Below are 20523 nucleotides of genomic sequence, written 5' to 3'. Positions count from 1 at the left end.
TTTGGAAATAAAGTGAAAAGGAAGCATCACACAGGCCTTCTCACCGTAGCCTTTCAGTGCCTCGTCATGGCGTCATGGTGGAGAAACCCACCGTGACCAAAATGAGAAATGAAACTGTCAACCCAGGTCTAAAATAAGAGGTGTCCCCAGCTGACAGGCTACCTGGCCCACGGGCAACAGCCTCTTTCTTCGAAACTCTCCCCAGCCGGTCCCCTCTCGTAGCATCCTTCAAACCAGCCAGGCACGGGCCTCAAAGACCGGGGCAGGAAATGCTCCGTGGTGGGGCCTGCAGGCCCCAGAAGTTCTCTCTGAAAAGAATGGCTCCGAGCTGGGGTGGGGAAGCTGCCACTGGCTTTCAGGAGCCAGGATCACCTCCAGCGCTGAGTCAAGGTCACCGCAGATCCTGGCAGAGTCCCCCAGAGCAGGGAAGGACAAGCGGTGGCCCGACTCTTACCGGGAGCCTTTTGGATCACATGCTCTCTAACACACTCATCGCCCTCAGTTTTGCATGATAGGAATGTGGTACCCACTCACGCCCTTCTCCTGGATAATAGAAAACGGATGCAAAAGGGAAAACCCAAAAGCCTCCGGACCAGCCCCTCCCAGCAACCCGCACCACCACGCCGCCTTGACTCTCTGAGTGCCGACTCGGTGAGCACCTCTGCTGCCTCCTCGGACCTCACAGGTCACACCTGGGATCCAGCGTGAAGTGGCTGCAGCCACCTAGGCCTGCAGGACCATAGGACCTCTGACCCTGCCGATGTCTCCTGCACCTCCGCAGGATCATAGCCCAGAAATTTCTGCCGCCATTACTGGTCGTTTCTCTTAGCTCTGACGAGTGACACGATAACACTTCAGGATTCGAGACTGGCCTATGGTTGGAGGAAGCTCACAGTCTCCCTCTGTTGTTGTGGCCTGATCTCTAGAGCCGGCCTCAAGTGGACCTGTGACTTGGCCCGGCAGGTGACATTTTCTGAGGACCCAGTCTATTTCATCTTTTCCCTCCCAAGGCCAAGAGTCACTTCCTTCCCTGTTCTGAAAGCTCTCACTCTCCATGCACTCAATCATGCTCTGGTTTCTGGCTCATTTGCTAAACGTGATGGCAAACAAAGCTGATGAGACTATCTGGCACCTAATGGCTCAGATGTCCAAGCCTCCACCACCCAGGCGCTCTCAGGGGGAGCTCCTCGGGGTGGGGAGATGGGCTCACAGAATTAATTTCAAGCATGGCAGTTTTGCCATATAAAAAGGCACAAACACTTCTCCGAGACAAAAGCTGATGCTGGTGCTGCAGGAGGGGCTGGAGGGCCCAGGGGTCCTGGAACGGGAGGCTATGGAGGCTTTGGCGGCAGCTGGGCTGCAGGTCTCAGTGTGATCGGCACCAGGGTTAAAGCCCCTGCGCTTGTGAAGGCAAATCGAGGACAAGGAGTGTGTCCGCATCATCAAGCCAGGTTGTCTGTGTCCAGGACACGAACATCAAGTCTCTTCTCTCTGTCCTTCGAGGAGTTTGAGATCTTTGACACTTTTCTGGGGATGCCCCTCAAGAACAAGGTTCTAAAGATCATGCTTGTTCAAAAGCAGACCTAGGCTGGCCAGTAGACCATGTTCAAAAGGTGATTGTAACCATCGGGGACTGCAGCAGTCCTGTCAGCCTGGATGTCAGGTGGCCCAGGAGGTACCCACTGCCACCCACAGGGCCTTCATCCTGACCACGGTTTACGTAACCCTGGTGCGGCGGGACTGCTGGGGGGGGACGAGATCAGCAAGCCCTACACACAGTGCCACAGCACTGCGGCTCTGTACTAATGAGCCTCATCCCTGCCCGCCCTGCCCGCCCTGCCCGCCCTGCCCTGGGCATTGTCTCGGCCCCTGTGTCCAGGAAGCTGCTGTTGATGGCAGGTCTTTGCCAGCTCTGTCAGCTTTGCCGAGGCCACTTCAGTATCACACCCAAGAGCCACAGCTGTGACCTCTCTGGAAAGAGACTCTTCCCTACATCTCCCAATCAGGAACTCACTTACCCACACCAGAGTATCCGGGGGTGGCCACCTCATGGTGCTTTTACACAAGAAAAGTCAGTGAATTAAACCTGAAAGCAAACCAACAAACCAAAGTTCCACAAACGTACAGTACCGTCAGGTAGGGAAGGAGCGAGTTCTCTTGCAGGCTCCCTACTACTGCCTGGTTTAGGGGAAAAGCCCCGGTCAGGTGTGGGAAGTCCTGGGCTCTCACCCTGGTTCTTCTGCTACTTTCCTTTGTCCCGTAAAGCAGATGGCCTCAACTTTCTGCGTCTCAGTTTCCTCATCCGTATAATCATCCTTGCCATGGCCCACCTACAGGACTGTGGCGAAGATCAGATGAGGGGATACATGTGTGAAGAGCGTCGCAAACTGCAAAGCCTAGACATGAGGAAGATTCACGGTCATTCCCACAACGTTCTTGACCCTCCCTGGTCCCCCCAGCTGTCCTCAAGTGTCCTGTGCTGCAGCCAGGCCAGATTTGTTGTCATGGCTGCTGTCACGTTGTCGGCCTGCCTTTATCCACATCTGGCCTTTGCTCCTGCTGTGCCCTTCCCCTAAAATGCTCTTCTCTTGTGTTTCCTTTGGCCAAATCCCATCCATCCTTCATGGCTCAGCCTAAATTCTACTTCCTCCAAGGGCCTCGCCCAACCCTTGACTTGAAAAGTCCGGTCTCTCTCCTCTGCGCTCCCACACCCACTTCACCTTTAACCATGATCACTCTCTGTCTGGCATCGTGACTGTTCCTGCGCAGAGTTTGTGTTCTCTGCTGTGGCACATGCCTGGGGACACGGTCCCTCTTGCATCTTAGCTGAGGGTTAGCATGGAGCTTGTGCGCAAAAGGTGCTCAAAATCATCGTATTAATTTGCAGTGAGTTGAAAAGGACCTCAAGAGGTAATCAATGTCTTTGGGGACTGGAGGCAGAAGATGAGTGGCCTGGCTCCAGGGAGCAGGTCCATAAATATCATTTGACAGAAAAGCCCAAAACTTCAAAGCCTACCAGTTTTAGATTATGTTTGCATGGAAGGCTTTTAAAATAGCAAAACTTTAGATATATGTCTCCGCGAACAGAGGTGGAAGGGAAAATCAGTTCCTCATAGGATTGGCTTATTTGGTTTTTTTTTATTGCAGTGCTAAATATTATGCATCAAGTGACAAATTAATACATAAATTGACCTAGAGACACACACTGTCACTCCCTTGGACGAGCATGGCGTGAGGACCTGCAGGACCTCCTCATGGCTGGACGTAGCAGATATCTGCACATCATGTGTCGGTCAAGTTGGAGTTTCCCAAAGAGATGCTGGAAGAAAAGACTACTCTAATCAAGACAACTTTAAAAGAACCCAGACTTTTCCCCAGGAGAGGGGAAATGCTCACATCATTTGTTTTGGGGACACGTGGTATGGAAGGCTGCTGCCACTTTGCCATTGGCTCCGGAGCCTTTCTGGGGCTCTTAGAAGATGTCAGGAGAAGAGCTGGGCAGCCCTCTGGCTCCTTCCCACCCATCCCCTCCTCCAGGATGAGAGGAAGAGACAGACCCGCGAGCGGTGCCCTCCCCTGGCATGACCCCCAGAGCAGGTAATGTGAGCAAACCAGTGTGAGCACGACCTTCATTCTGAGGGTGTCAGTCCCTGCCCTCCAAGGAGCCTGGAAGGCAGAGCAGGCACCTGAGAGGCAAGGACAAGGCCAGAAGAGGAAATGCATCTGCTTATCCCCCCAGGCCAGCTGTCCCACAGGGTTCCGTGAGCAGGGCAGGGACCTGGGGGTGCTGTTGGATCCGAAATCCGCCAGGGAATGCCACTGGTCGTGCCAGCTGGCTGCCGGCAGCCAAGGACGGGCTTGGGCTTCTGGAGAAAGCAGACTAGGCAGAAAGGGCAAGTCTATCCTCTGAAAAAATTCCACAAACGTGGAAAAAAACTAAAAGTGACTGCTTTCCCCAAGAGAGGGGCTGACACATAACAGGCAAAGCTTCTGACGTGGTCTAGCTAAATGCCTAACAGTTGGTTCTTAGCTCTGGAGAGAAAGCGGGAGAGAGAGAAAGAGAAAAAGAGGGAGGGAGAGAAGGGCTAACAGGAGTTATTTTCTATTTGTCTGGCAACTGCTCATTCACGTTCCCATCATGATGGACACTGGATGTCCTTTGCGGGGACAATAGGAGAGGAACAATAGAAAAGAGGGAGGATTTGCATAATCAGGAAGGAAGATGTGGAAACCACAAATGACAGACGGATATCCTGACCCCTCACACCCGGGCTGAAGTCCCTGATCACATGTCTGTGGGGGGGCTGGGGTCTCAGTGACAGAAACACCTGTGAATCTGTCAGTTGGGAGACGGGAAAGAGATCCCCCCCTTTCATAAACACCATCTTGAAGAGGCTGTGAAGGTGCCAGGAAATTAGAGGCTTAAGCATCGAATATTCTGCCCTGGGCCAAATGAGGATTTTGCCTGGAAATGGAGAGGAGGTGCTTTAATTAATCAGCCCCAGCCTGAGTGAGAATGAGAGGAGAGGCAGCTTCTGTCGGGAAAGGCAGGGAGCTGCCAGCACGACACGTGTGAAGTGGAGAGGAATTTCCCTGCTCCCTGAGGACACCTGTTCAATTAAAACTGTTTATAAAGAAACAACTGTAACCCTGTCAGCCTGCCACAACCCACACTCCCAGGAAGGGTGGTTATACAAGCACCAGGGGATGGAGAAGTATGAGTCCCACTGTCCCCTGGCTCCTTTTGTGGGGAAAGGAACAGGTTGGGAGAATCTGCCATAAACCAACAGCTTCTAAGGAACTGGTATTGCTTCAGGGTAGACGAAAAACATTTTCATTCTTGAGCATGACTCCAAAGTGTTTATATTCATCTCAGAATATTGTGTGTAAATCAAGACTTGAGCATTCAAAGAATCCAGTTCCTTTTTGCAGTCAAAGCCAGATGCCAGAAGATAGAAGCAATGGAGTGGACTTTTATCCATGTGCTTAAGGTACAAAAGTTATTTTTTTCTAAGACTGAATACGGTTCTCTCTTTCAAAAATTCTTAGAGGGACTTCCCTGGTGGCACAGTGGTTAAGAATCCACCTGCCAATGCAAGGGACATGGGTTCGAGCACTGGTCCAGGAAGATCCCACATGCCACGGAGCAAGTAAGCCTGTGTGTCACAACCTCTGAGCCTGCGCTCTAGAGCCCGCGAGCCACAACTACTGAGCCTGCATGCTGCAACTACTGAAGCCTGCGCACCTAGAGCCTGGGCCCCGAAACAAGAGAAGCCACTGCAATGAGAAGTCCGTACACTGCGACGAAGCGTAGCCCCAGCTCGCCACAACTAGAGAAAGCCCGCGCGCAACAACGAAGACCCAACGCAGCCAAAAAAGAAAAAAATTCTTAGAAATTTAAGGCTGTGAGCAAAATAGTCATGAAGAATTGATGCTTTCAGATTTCAGTTGTTTTTTGTGTTTTGAGGGTTTTTCAATATCTGTCCGGCGGCTCCACTCAGCCCCAGGGGCTCCCTCAGGCAGGGACGCCCCTCTTCCCCAGCCACTCAGAAGGGACGGGAATCACACCCCCTCAGGTCTCTTTCTCACCCCTCCAGGCACTCGGAAAGCTCCCTGCATTTCAGGGATGAGGAGTTGGCGTGCAGATGTCAGAAATACTCTCACTGAAGTTGTTAAGATCCTCAGAGGAGAACATAAAGAGGAAGCCAGAGAAAACATGTTCATGATTTGTTTTCTAATCAAAGGAGGTGAAGAAAGAGGATGAGAGGAGAAAAGCAAGAGTGTGGAGGAAGAAAGGTAGTCCATGGATACCCCACGCCTCCCAGGTCCCGCTCAAGTCCAGGCTGTCCTCCCCCAGCTGCCAGGAGCGTAGGCTGCAAATACTTAATCTGCCCAGTCCCCTTGACCCCCCTGGCTCCTGTGGGGCTGCCTGCAGGGCCATCCCTGCTCCACAGTACCCGTGGGGTGGCTGGGGCCTTTGCTGTGACCGCATCACAGCCCAGTTTCTCCCTCTGCTCAATCCTGCCTCCTTCCCTCCCCCACAGGTGCTGTCCCCAAGAGCTCTTCCCAGGAAACCTGCACGCAGATCTCTAGCTCAGAGTCTGTTTCCAGAGAACCTGACCTAAGACAGGGAGGGAACAAAATGTTTAGTGTTTCTAATGGGTGGACATGTTTTTTTTATCAAATGTAGAAAAGGCTCATAAGCCAATGTCTATACAGCCCTGGATAACCCTTGGTGGATTCCTTCTCCATTCAATATGAAGCATGTTTTTGGATGTATGCTACAGGTCCTAACTTTTCCCAGAATGCTGTCCTGTGACATCTTTTTATATCTAAAGCAGTATCATTTTTTAAAACCTTTAAAAACGTTAGCGATTCCATTAGGCACCTAGGATAAAGTCACTAAGTTACTTTAACCGTGAGTGGCTTTTTGGCTAAAATAGAAAGGATCTCCATAGTTCCCTAATTTTTTTCATTTAGGATAGTGAATTATTTTTCATACTTTTGCTCTCTTTTACACTTTGCTGAACTGTGTTCTTTAAAATAACATCTTATGCTCAACATTGCTAACTATTAGAGAAATGCAAATCAAAACTAACCTCACAACAGTCTGAATGGCCATCATTAAAAAGTTTACAAACAACAAATGCTGGAGAGGGTGCGGAGAAGAGGGAACCCTCCTACACTGTTGGTGGGAAGGTAAGTTGGTGCAGCCACTATGGAGAACAGTATGGAGGTTCCTCAGAAAACTAAAAACAGAATTACCGTATGGTCCAGCAATCCCACTCCTGGGCATATATGCAGACAAAACTCTAATTCAAAAGGATACATGCACCTCTATGTTCACAGCAACACTATTCACAATAGCCAGGACATGGAAACAACCTAAATGTCCATCGACAGATGAATGGATAAAGAAGATGTGGTACTTATATATGTAGAGAAATACTACTCAGCCATAAAAAAGAACGAAATAATGCCTTTTGCAGCAACATGGATGCAACTAGAGATTATCATACTAAATGAAGTAAGTCAGTAAGAGAAAGACAAATACCATATGATATCACTTATATGTGGAATCTAAGATATGATGTAAATGAACCTATCTATGAAGCAGAAACAGACTCACAGACATAAAGATCAGACTTGTGGTTGCCAAAGAAGAGGGGAATGGCGGAGGGACGGACTGGGAGTTTGGAGTTAGTAGATGCAAACTATTACATATAGGATGGATAGACATCCTATATCCTGGATGGATATACTACTATATGCATAGGGAACTATACTCAATGTACTGGGATAAACCATAATGGAAACAAATATAAAGAAGAATGTGTATGTGTGTGTGTGAGTGTGTGTGTGTGTGTGTGTGTATACACACACACACACACACATATCTGAATCACTTTGCTGTACAGCAGAAATTAACACAACATTGTAAATCATCTATTTCTATATTTCAATAAAAATAAAATAAAATAAAATAAAATAAAATAAAATAAAATAAAATAACGTCTTACTTTTTCTACTTTTGCATGTGGAAAAGGAAGCTGCCCTACAGGGGGCCTGTGTCCCAGGACTGGGCCTCGAGTCTTCTCACTTGGAATCTAGAGCTAATTCATCCAGCTCCTTCCTGTTGACAATGCATCTGCTGGGCTAGAATGTTCAAGAAAGCCCAGAAAGAGCATGTTAAATGAACCTACTAGTTGCCTTCAAAATTCCTGAATTTTAAATGTACCTTTGTTTGCACACCATACAAATGCTGTTATGTGCCTAATAGTCTCTCTCCTGTGCACGTTATCCTTTCCAGCCAGATAATGAAAGCTGCTCAAATTAACAAGTCAGAGAAACATAGATGTTCTATTTTCTATGCACAATTATGAATTTTAGAGGTTTATGCCATTAGACTCTGGCTTCAAAAAAAAAAAAATCCAATACTGCCTTGCAAAGTTCATCAGAGCATAGGCTGGAACCATCCAGCCTGGATTCAAATCCCAGCTCTGTCACTTACTAGCTGGGAGAACTTGGGCAAATTATTTAGCTTCTCTGGGCCTCAGTTTCCTCATCTGTGAAATGGAGATGATAATATCAGACCTCATAGGGTTGATATAAAGGTTACATAAGTTAATTCATGTCAAGTGCTCAGACCAGTGCCTGGGACACAGTAACACGGTGTTATTAAGTCACAGACCTCATCGTAAGCAACGATGAGCACACAGATCTTTGAGTCTTTCTTCAGACACCCTGGAAGTTATTCATAAGGACTGGGCTAGGAAAACAGCTCTTTTCCCCAAATTGTAATGACAGAAGAAACATCCAACTGGACTCTCCAGGCTATAACCTGCTATGTCTTTCTTTTTTTTCCATTATGGTTTATTACAGGACATTGAATATAGTTCCCCATGCTATACACTAGGACCTTGTTGTTTATCCAGTCTGTAAGTAATAGTTTGCATCTGATAATCCCAAACTCCCACTCCAACCCTCCCCTGCCCCCCTCCCCACTGGCAATCACAAGTCTGTTCTCTATGTCTGTGAGTCTGTTTCTGCTTCGTAGATAAGTTCACTTGTGTCATATTTTAGATTCCACATATAAGTGATATCGTATGGTATTTGTCTTTCTCTTTCTGACTTACTTCACTTAGTATGGTCATGTCTAGGTCCATCCATGTAGCTGCAAATGGCATCATTTCATTCTTTTTTATGGCTGAGTAATATTCCATTGTATATATGTACCACATCTTCTTTATCCATTCCTCTGTCAATGGACTTTGAGGTTTAAACTGCTATATATTTCAACCATCCCTGCTTACTATTTATCTCATCAACTTAGTTTCTGAATGCCCCAATTTGACCTCCATACCATCTTTCACATGACTTGTTTTACTTCCATTCTAACGGTCTCTCTTCTTCAATGCTCACGTCACCTTGTTGGGTATAGAGCAACAGCCTCCCCACTTCCGTTCCTGTATCAGTACAGAACCATCAGTGGTTCCCCACCGTCGTTCCATCGTATTCCCAATATGCCCCCCTCCCTCGGCATGCCCTCCTTTCCCATCATTTGCCTACACTTACCAGTCAAATGGGGTCACTTGCTGTTCATTCCTTCTTGCATTCAGTCAACACTTGCTGGGGTGCCAAAAGCCAGACTCTGCTTTCAATAAGCTTTCTATAGAATGAGGAGCCAGAGACACATGTTATTAATTCCCAGGGTGAAAATCCCTAAATTCAGTTGCAATCAAAGTGCAGGAGGAGCAATAAATCCTACCTGGGGGAGTGGAGAGGGGTCACGAAGTCCTCACGGAGGATGAAGAAAAGATCAAGTGGTGTAGGGAGAACTTTTATTCACAGCTTTATTGAGGTATAATTGAAGTGCAATAAACTACACACATTCAAAGTGTACAGTTTGGCACATTTTGACACATATGAAGTCATCACCACCATCAAGAGAATGAACACATCTCTCACCCCCCAAAGTTTCCTCCTGCTCCTTTGCAATCTCTTTCTCCTGCCTTCGCCCCACTCCCTACCCCAGGCAACCACAGATCTGTTGTCACTATAGATCAGTTTGCATTCTCTAGAATTTTGTATGAAAATGGAACTATACATTATGCACTCTTCTTTTGTCTGGCTGAGCGAAAGCTTAGCATAATTATTTTGAGACTTGTCTATGTTCATCCATGTCTGTTCGTCAACAGTTTGTTCTGTGTTTTGATGAGCAGTATTCTACAGAATGGGTGTACATAGTTTGTTTATCCATACAGCTGTGGATGTACATTTGAGTTGTTTCCAGTTGTTGGCTATTACAAATAAAGTTTCTATGAACGTTCATGGGTGTTTGTAGGCACAATGCTATTATTTCTCTTGGGTAAATGTCTAGGAGTGGAATGCCTGGGTCATGTGTTCAACTTTTAAGAAACTGTCCACCTGTTTTCCAAAATGGTTGTATCATCTTACATTTCCTCTAGCAGTATATGAAAGTTCTGGTTGTTCTGTATGGGAAAGTATTTCTTGATAAGGGAAGAACATAAGGATGAAAATATGTGTGATGTTCAGGGAGCGTCAAATAGTCCTAACGGCAATTGAGCAAGTTGAGTGATGGGGTGGGCGACAGGCAGAAATTTTATTTTAGGCTAGCTCATGATGGGCTTTGGTATTTGGAGTATACATTCCAGGAGATGAAAATTTTTTTGAAGGCTCTTGAGGAGGACTTTACATGGTCTGGTCTCTGTCTCTGGACGTTCCATGTAGTTTCCCATCTTTATACTGTTTTTTTCCCTCACACTGTTCCCTTCCTTAGAATATATCCATCTACTGTCTTGGTACCATCTTGGTACCATCTATGGAAAGACAAAGACCCAACTGAAATGCTAACTTGTCTTCAAGTTCATCCCTCATCCCTGAGTTTAACCATTCCTTTGTACTTCACCCAGGGCCCTGAGTCACACCCACATTACAGGTGAGTCCCCTATTCACCTGAGGTCTCTTTGACAGAAGAGAGTGGGGCTTGTGCATGCAACGTCACCTTCAAGACTGGTCCCTTTCACAAGATGTATCTTGAGACACTTCTTTTTTGGTCTTATTTTTATGCAAAATCCAAACTAAAATAACATTTTAAATCAACAAAGGTATAAATCTCACTGCTCATTTTGCCGAGACCAAAATGAGAATATGTGGACTGACTCCAAGGAGGACCAAAAATTACTTTTTTCTCTCTCCCAGCTTCAGCCCGTTTAACCACTTAGTCCCTGATCCTTTTCACTTTTATGCTCACCAGGTCTCACTCACTCAAGTGTGGCAAATTATGTAATTAGTAAAAGAGTTAACAATTTTTCTGAGAAAATGGTTATGTGCTTATGCAAGTTCAATGGCTCAAAACATCTAAGGAAACCATTAAGAAAGCCTGGAGAAAGCAAGCAGATCTGGACCCCAGCCAGCTGCAGAACTAGGGAGAGCTGAGAGGTACCCACCGTGAGGAAGACCATTTTCTGAGACACCGCTTGGAAGCCAGGTGCCCATCCCCGAGGAAGACTCAGCATTCATCTCTCTCACCTCTGTGTTGACACACAACAAAATAATCAGCAACAGCAGAGAGTTCCCAGGAAATGCGATGTGTGTAGCCTTAAACAGTCTGATCCATGATCTTTGCTAGATTCACATCCTTCCCGTCTCTTTCCCAAATTTTCCAAAGGACATTCAAGTCATTAGAAAACATCAAACCTGATTGTTATTCTCTGAAAACCTACCACGACATCCAGGCGTTTAGACTATGCAATTTGCCTTCAATAATTTTGGCAATTGGATAGGAATATGAATAAAATATGTTTTATTTGGGAACCTGTAGTTTGGTTTGCTGTAATGTGTTTTACTTCTGCTCTGCTCACCCAGACAGGCAGTTGCTTCCAGATTCTAGCTTCCATTCAGGACATTCTTTCCAGAGGATGCCATCTTTTCCTTTAGTGTGACTACAGGCTGAGGGAAGTGCCAAAACACTTGGGCCAGGGCCTCAGTTACTTGATTTTCTTTTTCCTTTTCCTTTTTTTTTTTTTCCTTGGCTGCACAGAGCAGCTTGCGGGATCTTACTTTCCCAACCAGGGAATGAATCTGGGCCACCGCAGTGAAAGCTCCGAGTCCTAACCACTGGGCCACCAGGGAATTCCGCGTTTACTTGATTTTTTAAACTGCCCTGGAGGGTTCTACGGCTTTGACATGAATCAGTATCAGGAACACACCAGAGGCCATGGCTACAATTTGCATCCTATAATATATTTTCCACTGTTTGAAAATAAATACACTAGACTATGGTGGAATTTCTTCTGGGTTCTTCCCTGGACATCTCTCTGGGCTATCGCTTGGCCATCTCTGATCAGGGTGACACATGGATGAGAGGGGAGCAAGGCAACTTGAAACACCCCCTTCCTTCAGAACAAGCAGAAGGAACGAAGCTTGTAGATTTAGCTGGGGGCAGGCAAGAGGATTCTGGATGGGAAAACCAGTAGAGACACTTATTCACTATCCAGAAGCTGCATGAACATTCAATATGAGACCCCATCTGTTTTGTTAAATTGACAATTTCCTTTAGCAGGAAATAAAGGTTCATATCGAGTTTCAGACTAGCTACAGACTAAGAAATGGCTTCACTTTTTAAAGACTTTGCTTTTTAAGGGATTCAGCATGTAACCTAATTTCATTTGATGGAGTTTGTTTTTCTTTCTCTATTCGCTGCCTAGAAATGTGTGCTTCCTTATCTCCTGCGGAGTTGAGGTTGGGAGGGGAAAGCTGGAGACTCAGAGTTCTCTGGGGCTCAAAAGTAATTAAAAAGATAATATTAAATCAAATTATAATAAATTACAAGAGCAGCCATCCCAGTGGATTTTCTGTTTCAAATACTTCACACCACCAGCTATAACTCCTACGGGGGTACCGACTGGACCCCTCCAGTTTGCATTTCACGAACACAGAGAGAAGAACAAACTCAAATGAGCAAAGGCTAACACATTAGCATAAACTCACACATGGGTCCATTTTATTCAAGGGAAAAGTGGGTTTTATTTGAGAGAGACGATTGCATCTGCTAGACTCCTTTTAGGATGCAACAAATTAATACTTATAGTTTTTTAAAATTCAAACATTCCAAAGTGTTCTAACATGAAGATAGGACTTTATCTAAAAAAAATAATAATTATAATGGAATATGATTGCCTGGAATAAGAAACCTTACTTTAGAATTGTCTTTTAAAATATTGATATGAGGCTAAACGTCCTTCGACAGATGAATGGATAAAGAAGATGTGGTACATATATATAATGGAATATTACTCAGCCATAAACAGGAACAAAAATGGGTCATTTGTAGACATGTGGATGGACCTAGAGTCTGTCATACAGAATGAAGTAAGTCAGAAAGAGAAAAACAAATATCATATATCAATGCATATATGTGGAATCTAGAAAAATGGTACAGATGAACCTATTTGCAGGGCAGGGATAGACACTCAGACAAAGAGAACAGATGGGTGGACACAGAGGGGGAGGGGGGTGGTGGGATGAATTGGGAGATTAGGATTGATGTATATACACTAACTACCATGTGTAAAATAGATAGCTAGTGGGAATCTGTTATAAAGCACAGGGAGCTCAGCTCGGTTCTCTGTGATGACCTAGATGAGGGGAAGAGGGGAGGGAGGTCCAAGAGGGAGGGGATATAGGTATACATATAGCTGATTCACTTCGTTGTACAGCAGAAACGAACACAACATTGTAAAGCAATTACACTCCAATAAAAATAATAATAAATAAATAAACATTGATATGAGGTAAAACACATACACACAAGCGATTGTAGGATGTCAACTTTTTAATTTAGAAAGAGTAATCAAGCAATTATCAGGGAGAAAAGATATGCCTCACCAAGTCTCTCAATAGCACTGGCCACCCACGTGGCTCCTCTGCCCTCAGCAAGTGGAAATGAACTTACTTGATGTCACACAAAAGGGCCACACCTCTCAAGATCCAGTGATCTGGGGACAGGACTGTTCGCAAATACACCACGGTGATGAAGGTCAAGTCAGTTCGCCTCGGTTTCTTGTAAATAGGACACACATACAGCTTGGGGTCCTTGGGCGCTGTGGAATTTATGGCGAAGATGTGCAGCACGGGCAGCTGCATGAAGAGCACCTTGGTGGTGGATTCCGTGAGCCTCCCGTTCCGTCTGTCCCAGGCTGCTCCATCCAAGTACAGCCCATAAATATATACACCCTCCTGGAAGAACCAAGCGTTAAGGTAATAGGAATTTTTTAAAAAAATTAGTTGCTGTAAGATGGGCATCCAATACTGTAAAGAAGGTTGTCAGTTTGGAAAGAAAATGTACACCAATCTTAAAACACTACCAGAAGAAGAAAACACCACTGGACGCATTCCGTTAGCGAAATACAGAGCCCATTGTTCCCCTGTGGCATAGCTTGAGGCTATGAGCGCTGTTGAAATGTTCCTGTTACTGGAGATTTGAGCCTGGGGGTGGCCTGCCTGGGACTGTGAACTTAGCCAGCAGCAGCAAATCGCCTCTGCAGGGAGATGAAAGTCTCTGACAGGGATGGTGGGAGCACAGAACAGGACTCAGAGCTGGATGCCCCTCGAGATCTCAGCTTATGCTGGCCAAGCCAACACGTGGCTCTAATTTCATCTCGGTTGTCGGATCTAGTGAGACGAGCAGCCAGGTCTGGCCAGCAGGGGTTCGAGCACTCTCAGAGGCTGGGTGTGGTAGAGGGAGAGCAGGTGTGATGGGTGGGGGGTGGGGGGGTGGGGGTGGGGAGGGCGGTGAGAATTGGTCCAAGAGTGGCTGACCTCATCCTTGTGTCTCTGTCATTCACACAGTAGGACCTGCCCTCAAGGGCCTCATCATTAAATCAGGAAACAAGACACACACACACACACACACACACACACACACACACACACACAGAGAACAAAATGTAAAAGACGTGACTTGAATACCAGCACACGCTTGTTAGAGGGGCTGCCTGATGAACAGCACTGACTGAGGCTAAGTGCAGTGACTTGAGGTGAAAGGTCAGTAAGGGCTGGAATGCTTGGGGACCCTTGTGGAGGAGATGGCCTTGAGGGTGGGCTGTGTTTGGAAAGATAGAGGAGAAAGGGTGGGCATCCCAGGGAGGAGCAGTACTACAAAGAAAGGCAGGATGGGCAGCAAAGCCCAAGCATTTTATACTATTTAGCAGCAGGTTCAATGGTTATGAAAAATAAGTTAGGGCTTAACTGTGGAAGAGTGTAGATGCCAGACTGAAGAGCTTGAACTTTATTCTGTAGGCAGCGGGGAGCCACAGAACATGTACTCAGTAAGAAAAAAAGTCTAAAGGGAATCACGGTGGAGACTCCAATAATCATGTAAGATCATAAGATATACTTATGTAGAAGATGGTGACCAGTTTTCCATTTCCAGTGAGGATAGGGTATGGGGAAGTAAACGTAGATTATAGTAAAAGAGAGGGAGATTAGTTGCAAAGTGTTTTCTGGAATCCCTCATGTGGGCTAACAGTATAAGAACCATACTTTTTGAACAAAAACCTGAAGTACATGATTTGACAGTAAAACCATGGGCAATCCCAGAAAATCAGGACATATGATACCATCGTTAAGTCAGTAGGTGACAATTGCCACATGAAAATACAACCACTTAGGCATCATCCAATAGTAAACTGTATCCTTTTAGGCTCCTTTCACTCTAAGGACTTCACAAAGTCATAGTTAGAAGGTGTTGTGGATTGAATAGTCTCTTGCAAAAACTCATGTCCACCTAGAAGCTCAGCATGTGACTATTTGGAAATAGAACCTTTGCAGATGTAATTAGTTAAGGTCATAGTGGACGAGAACATGACTGGAGTTCTTATAAGAAGAGGAGAAGATACACAGAGATACACACAGGTAAGGAGGCCACATGATGAGGTAGGCAGGGGTTGGAGTGATGCAGCTACAAAGTCAAGGAGCACCAAGGTTTGCCAGCAGCCACCAGAAGCTAGGTGAGAGCCATGGAGCAGATTCTCCCTCAGAGCCTTTAGAAGAAACCAACCTTGCCAATGCCTTGATTTTGGACTTCTGGCCTCCTGAACTCTGAGAAAATAAATTCCTGTTGTTTTAAGTCACCCAGTTCGTGGTACTTAGTTACAACAGCCTTAGGAAACTAATACAGATCTTGGTACCAGGAAACAGGATATGCTGCTGTAACAAATACCTGAAAAAGCTGGAAGAATTTTGAAGGCATAGTTGAAAAAGCCTATGTTTCCTTGAATCTAGAGATTGTTGGTGGAAATATGGAGGTTAAAGGTGCTTCTTCTGGTGGGATCTCAGACAAAAATAAGGACCATGTTATTGGAAACTGGAAGAAGGGTGATCCTTGTTATAAAGTGGCAAAAAGGGCCAGAACTTGGAAATCATCTGGTCCAGCCCCCTGATTTGACAACCGAGGGAATAAGAATCAGAGAAAGGGAAAAAGGAACTAAGATTTATTGAATATCTATGTGGGGTCTGGAACCAAGCCTAAATGATCCCATTGAAGTCTCACAGCTATCTTTATTGAGGTTGAATTATCATCCTCATTTTACAGATGAAGAAGTTGAGGCTCAAAAAAGTTAAAGAACTAGCCCGAGTTCAAAGGGCAGGTAAGTGTCCAAGCAGTGGCTCCCAGCGGTGTCTGCTTATCTTAGAGCATCTGCCCTTACCCCCACCCAGGTGTCCTTCCGCACAGGGTCCCGCAGCTCTTGTCAATTCTGTGAGTACCCCACAGCAGTGGATGGAGACGGGTGGAAAATCCTTTTCAGCAAACACAAGTGTAACTTGTAATTACAAAGAAATGCAGTCTGGGGAGTTCCCAGTGCTTGACATTCATTCCCACTCTGGCAGATGCTGGAGGTGTTGGCATAGAGGTCTCCAGGTTACAACTGAGGAAACCCTCGCCGCAAAGCCAAAGGACTTAAGGGAGACACTTATAGGTCAGTGTTCCGCAGAACTTGAACTTTGAGCCCCAGCTCCAGAACTGTCCCTGCTGTTGCCCATGGCACCTACCGCAGGGGGTGACGTGATCTCCTCCTTGGTCTGCCGCAGAACTTCGCTGTGGATGGTCACGGAGTCCAGGGCCCAGCCTTTGTGGGCGCGGGTCACTTCTTGTCTCATTGCCGTGAGGAAGCCTGAAAAAAAGAGAAAGAAATGGTTTTGATGCCTTGGTGCAGTCCACTCTAGAAACAAGAAGGGGGGTCATGTTAGTTGCTTATCCATCTCCAGATGTGTGCCCACCCAAGAGGAGTTGAGATCAAGCCTCAGGGGGGCATATTTCTTTCAGTGTTTTGTTTCAGCGAGCTAAATATGCCTTGCCATCTGACAGCAGGAAAGCAGCATCCTCTCTGCCTCAGACAAGGTCTTGGTTTAAAGTTCTCCTGGGATTTCAACCACTCAGGTCTCCTAAAGGTTGTAACCCAGTGCTAGCTTATAGTCTCTGTTTGAAGATCCAGTATCTAGGAATAAGACTGAAATGGTCAAATATTCTGAGAACAGCATTCCAATTAAAACTTGAATCAAACCATTATCAGCGTCTATTTGCTATCATGGAACAATTTCATTTAGTCTAAGGAAATAAGGCATAATGCCAAAATAGAAAGTCCGACTTTCAGTTTGATCAAACAAAGCAATCACACTGGAAAGGAAAGCTCCATGTTTTAATGTGCATAATACAGTTATTTTAAGACAATACATGGTTCTGTATATTGTGGCCTTTCTTTTTAACTTAGTATTTGCAAATCATGCCATTCAATTCAATAAGAGAAGTCTATCTTGTAGAGCAGCATTTGATGTTTAAAAAGTATACCTTAAACTTCAACATGGACTTCAGGATCTTAGGAAAATTTTTCTGTGACCTATATATTATATTTTGGCCTCCATGTTAATACTGGAAATCATGAGGCCCTTTACTCATAATCACGAGTAAATTTGGGAACCTGTGTGTCCCTACTACTCCTAGATTTGTGAACTCTGAGAACTTTAATGCACAAACTACCACATAAGTGATAATATTTTATCAGGTTCGAATGGGAGTGGAAAGAAGAGGGGAAGTTACAAGGCATAATGGCAGGCGGTGAGTTAATATCCCTTGGAATTAGAGAGAAAGAATAGGACCCTAGCCTGCTTAGTGAGAAAGTCAAGTTCTCTCCATTCTCAAGCCCCTCCCTCATTATTAAATTAGACACTTGGGGAGGCACTCATTCATTCATTCATTCATTTGTTAAACCTCTTAGGAGTGGCCACCATGTACCAGGTACTGCTCTAGGTGAGATGCCCACAATGATTAAGAGGCCATCCATGAACCCTGCATTCAAGGAGCTCAGTCTAGAGGGAACGTAGACATACAACACGATGTCGTTATGAGTAAAGAGGTGAGAACAACGTGGACCACTCGGGAAGACAGCTCAGGGAAGGCTGAATTGAGAAGATGAAGTTGAAGATGAGTCTTGAAAGGATACGTAGGAGTTTTCCAGATGGGACGATTCCAGTTAGAGAAACAGCACGTGCAAAGGCATGCAGGTCTAGGCTAAAGGTGAGGAAATGATGGCAGATGAGGTTAGAACAAAGGTAGAGGCAGGATTTTTCAGGGTCAGAGTTTGGACTTGGTGACTTTGTGGATGGTGGGAAGCCACTGAATATCTGAAGCAGGCAAATAATTTGGTTGTATTTGCATCTTATAAAGTTTACTCAGAGCCCTCACTAAAACAGGATTTGGGTGCTCAAGAAGAACCCTTGCATTAATCCAAAAGAAAAGTTGGTCAATCAACCAGAGTAGCTGATTGAAGGACTTTTATAAGTGATTCTTATAAGGTCGTAGTTTCATAAAACCAAGAGTGCCTAGTAGGAAAGGATGATTTTACGACACAAAATTTAACTACAGGGAGTAGGAAACATGGTGGAATCTTGTCTGGCAGCAACTGCTGGTCAAGGCCTATCTGTACTCTACATGTGGATTCACTTGAGGTGATCTGATCAGTGTGATTATGTTGACTTCCATTTTAAATACTGGGGATCCCATTTTTTAGTAGTTAACATGTTGTGTGTTTGGTAGTCAGGTATATATGACCACAATAATAAAATCCAATTCTCCCTTCTAAGTGACTCTATGAAAATGTCATTTTCATCACTCAACATTAAGCTTGCATTCATGTGGCGTATCAGACACAGTGTATCCAAGTGGAGTACCTGGAATTAAATTGACCCTATTTTATGATATTTTAAAATTCATCACTGATCTATGAATCTATCAATACAAGGTCATAATGCACAAGGCATGAATCCTGGTCTTAACCATCCATCTGTAGTAGTTGAATAACTGGATTTTTCTACTATATTTTAAGTTCCAAATAAATTGCAAATTTGACCTCACTCCATATGGCACTCAGGACAATGCCATAGGTGCCAGGGGAGGGATGAGAGGGGTTCTCTCTTATGTAACACACCCGAGACAAAGACTTCAGTCATTGGTGGAGAGCTCTGAAAAACTCTAGTGTAGTTAAGGAGAGACCATCTTCTCTCTTCTCCCTCCTGGGGAATATGCATGATGTTGCCTAGCTGACTTCAACAATAAGCCTTTTAATGTTTAGGAAGCACACGTGGCATGTCAGTAGATGAAATCTAGAATACATATTACCTTGAGCTATTAAGAAAGGAAAATGTTACATAAATAATTTGAGGCCTGAGAGTGGAGGGTAGGAAACTGTTCCATGGGTCATTCCCACTCAGAACATGGAGAAGATACATTTTTTTTTCAAGTCTTGATAGCTTTCTTTGGCCTCCTAAAAAGAAGAACATGATCTTGCAGAATTCAAACCATAGTGAATCCACTGAATTGCTCTTATTGAATTTAAAAAATGAATGACCATCTCTCTTGTAGACTGATATCAAGTCTAATGGAATCAAAATCTCTTGTTTTCTGAAGGCTATATAATTTTAAAAGACTATTGATATATTTTTCTTTATAAAAGCTTGAAAAGTGGTACTATTGTCTTGGCATTAATTTAATTTTAATAATTCTTAAAACAAACTTCAATCGTCAGTGGTGGAAAAGTGATTCAGATGTTCATGTGTTTGACTCAGAAGAGAGAAACAAAAAGTTGGGGAAAGTCCTCAACAAAAATAACCTATTCTTTATGAGATTTAACCACCCACACGAAAATGGGTGATTTAACTATTCAAACACCTGAGTGACATGTGGGCTAACTGAGGTGCTTTAAAATTTTTTTTGCCTTCCAACTCATACAGCGTAATGAATTCTTGTCAAGCTTGTTCTTTTAAAAAATACACTTTAGGGACTTCCCTGGTGGCACAGTGGTTAAGACTCCGCACTCCCAATGCAGGGGGCCTGGGTTTGATCCCTGGTCAGGGAACTAGATCCCACATGCATGCCGCAACTAAGAGTTCACATGCCACACCTAAAGAGCCTGCCTGCCACAACTAAGACCCAGCACAACCAAATAAATAAATAAATAAATAAATAAAACATCTTCCCAGCAATCAATAAAAAACATTAAAAATTTATACATATATAAAAAATGCACTTTAAATCTTGGATCATACTTTGGAAACTCAGGTCTAAAATAACACTTGTTATGTCTTAATTCCTATAATAGTCCTGACCCAACATTTCAGCAAACAAATTACTGTTGTTTGACATGTGCAATCAGTTGGCTTGAAGAAAGCCATAGAAGGCTTTCGGTATCAATTCAAACAACGTCTTGGAAGAGACAAAAGAAATAACTAATCAGGAAGGTTGCTCTTCTCAATTTTACAAGGAGTTGGTTGGTATTCTGTAATGATGGTCCTATAGGCAACGCTTTTTTTTCTTTAATAAATGAACCAGTCCTTATGTAATGGGCTTATGGTTGTTCAGTATTTCCTGTCTTATCAGTTACTAAGCCTCCCGTTAGCATCTTGGAAGATAAGGACAAATGCTGTTCCTGCCATAACTTTATGACA

General features: G+C 44.6%; 1 protein-coding gene across 1 annotated transcript in view; it reads right to left on the bottom strand.

Annotated features, from left to right (window-relative positions):
* Positions 1–13473: 13473 nt before the first annotated feature.
* Positions 13474–20523, bottom strand: part of DNAH8 (dynein axonemal heavy chain 8) — a 318775-nt gene continuing 311725 nt past the window's right edge. The window contains exons 91-92 of the mRNA XM_024122116.2: positions 16576–16697; positions 13474–13761 (exon numbers count right to left, since the gene is read on the bottom strand). Coding sequence (XP_023977884.2) covers positions 13474–13761; positions 16576–16697 — 410 coding nt within the window. The remainder of the gene's footprint in view (positions 13762–16575; positions 16698–20523) is intronic.

The sequence above is a fragment of the Physeter macrocephalus genome, chromosome 18 (assembly GCF_002837175.3).
Source record: "Physeter macrocephalus isolate SW-GA chromosome 18, ASM283717v5, whole genome shotgun sequence".
Taxonomy (NCBI): Eukaryota; Metazoa; Chordata; class Mammalia; order Artiodactyla; family Physeteridae; genus Physeter; species Physeter macrocephalus.
This window is presented reverse-complemented; position numbering and strand designations above follow the sequence as displayed.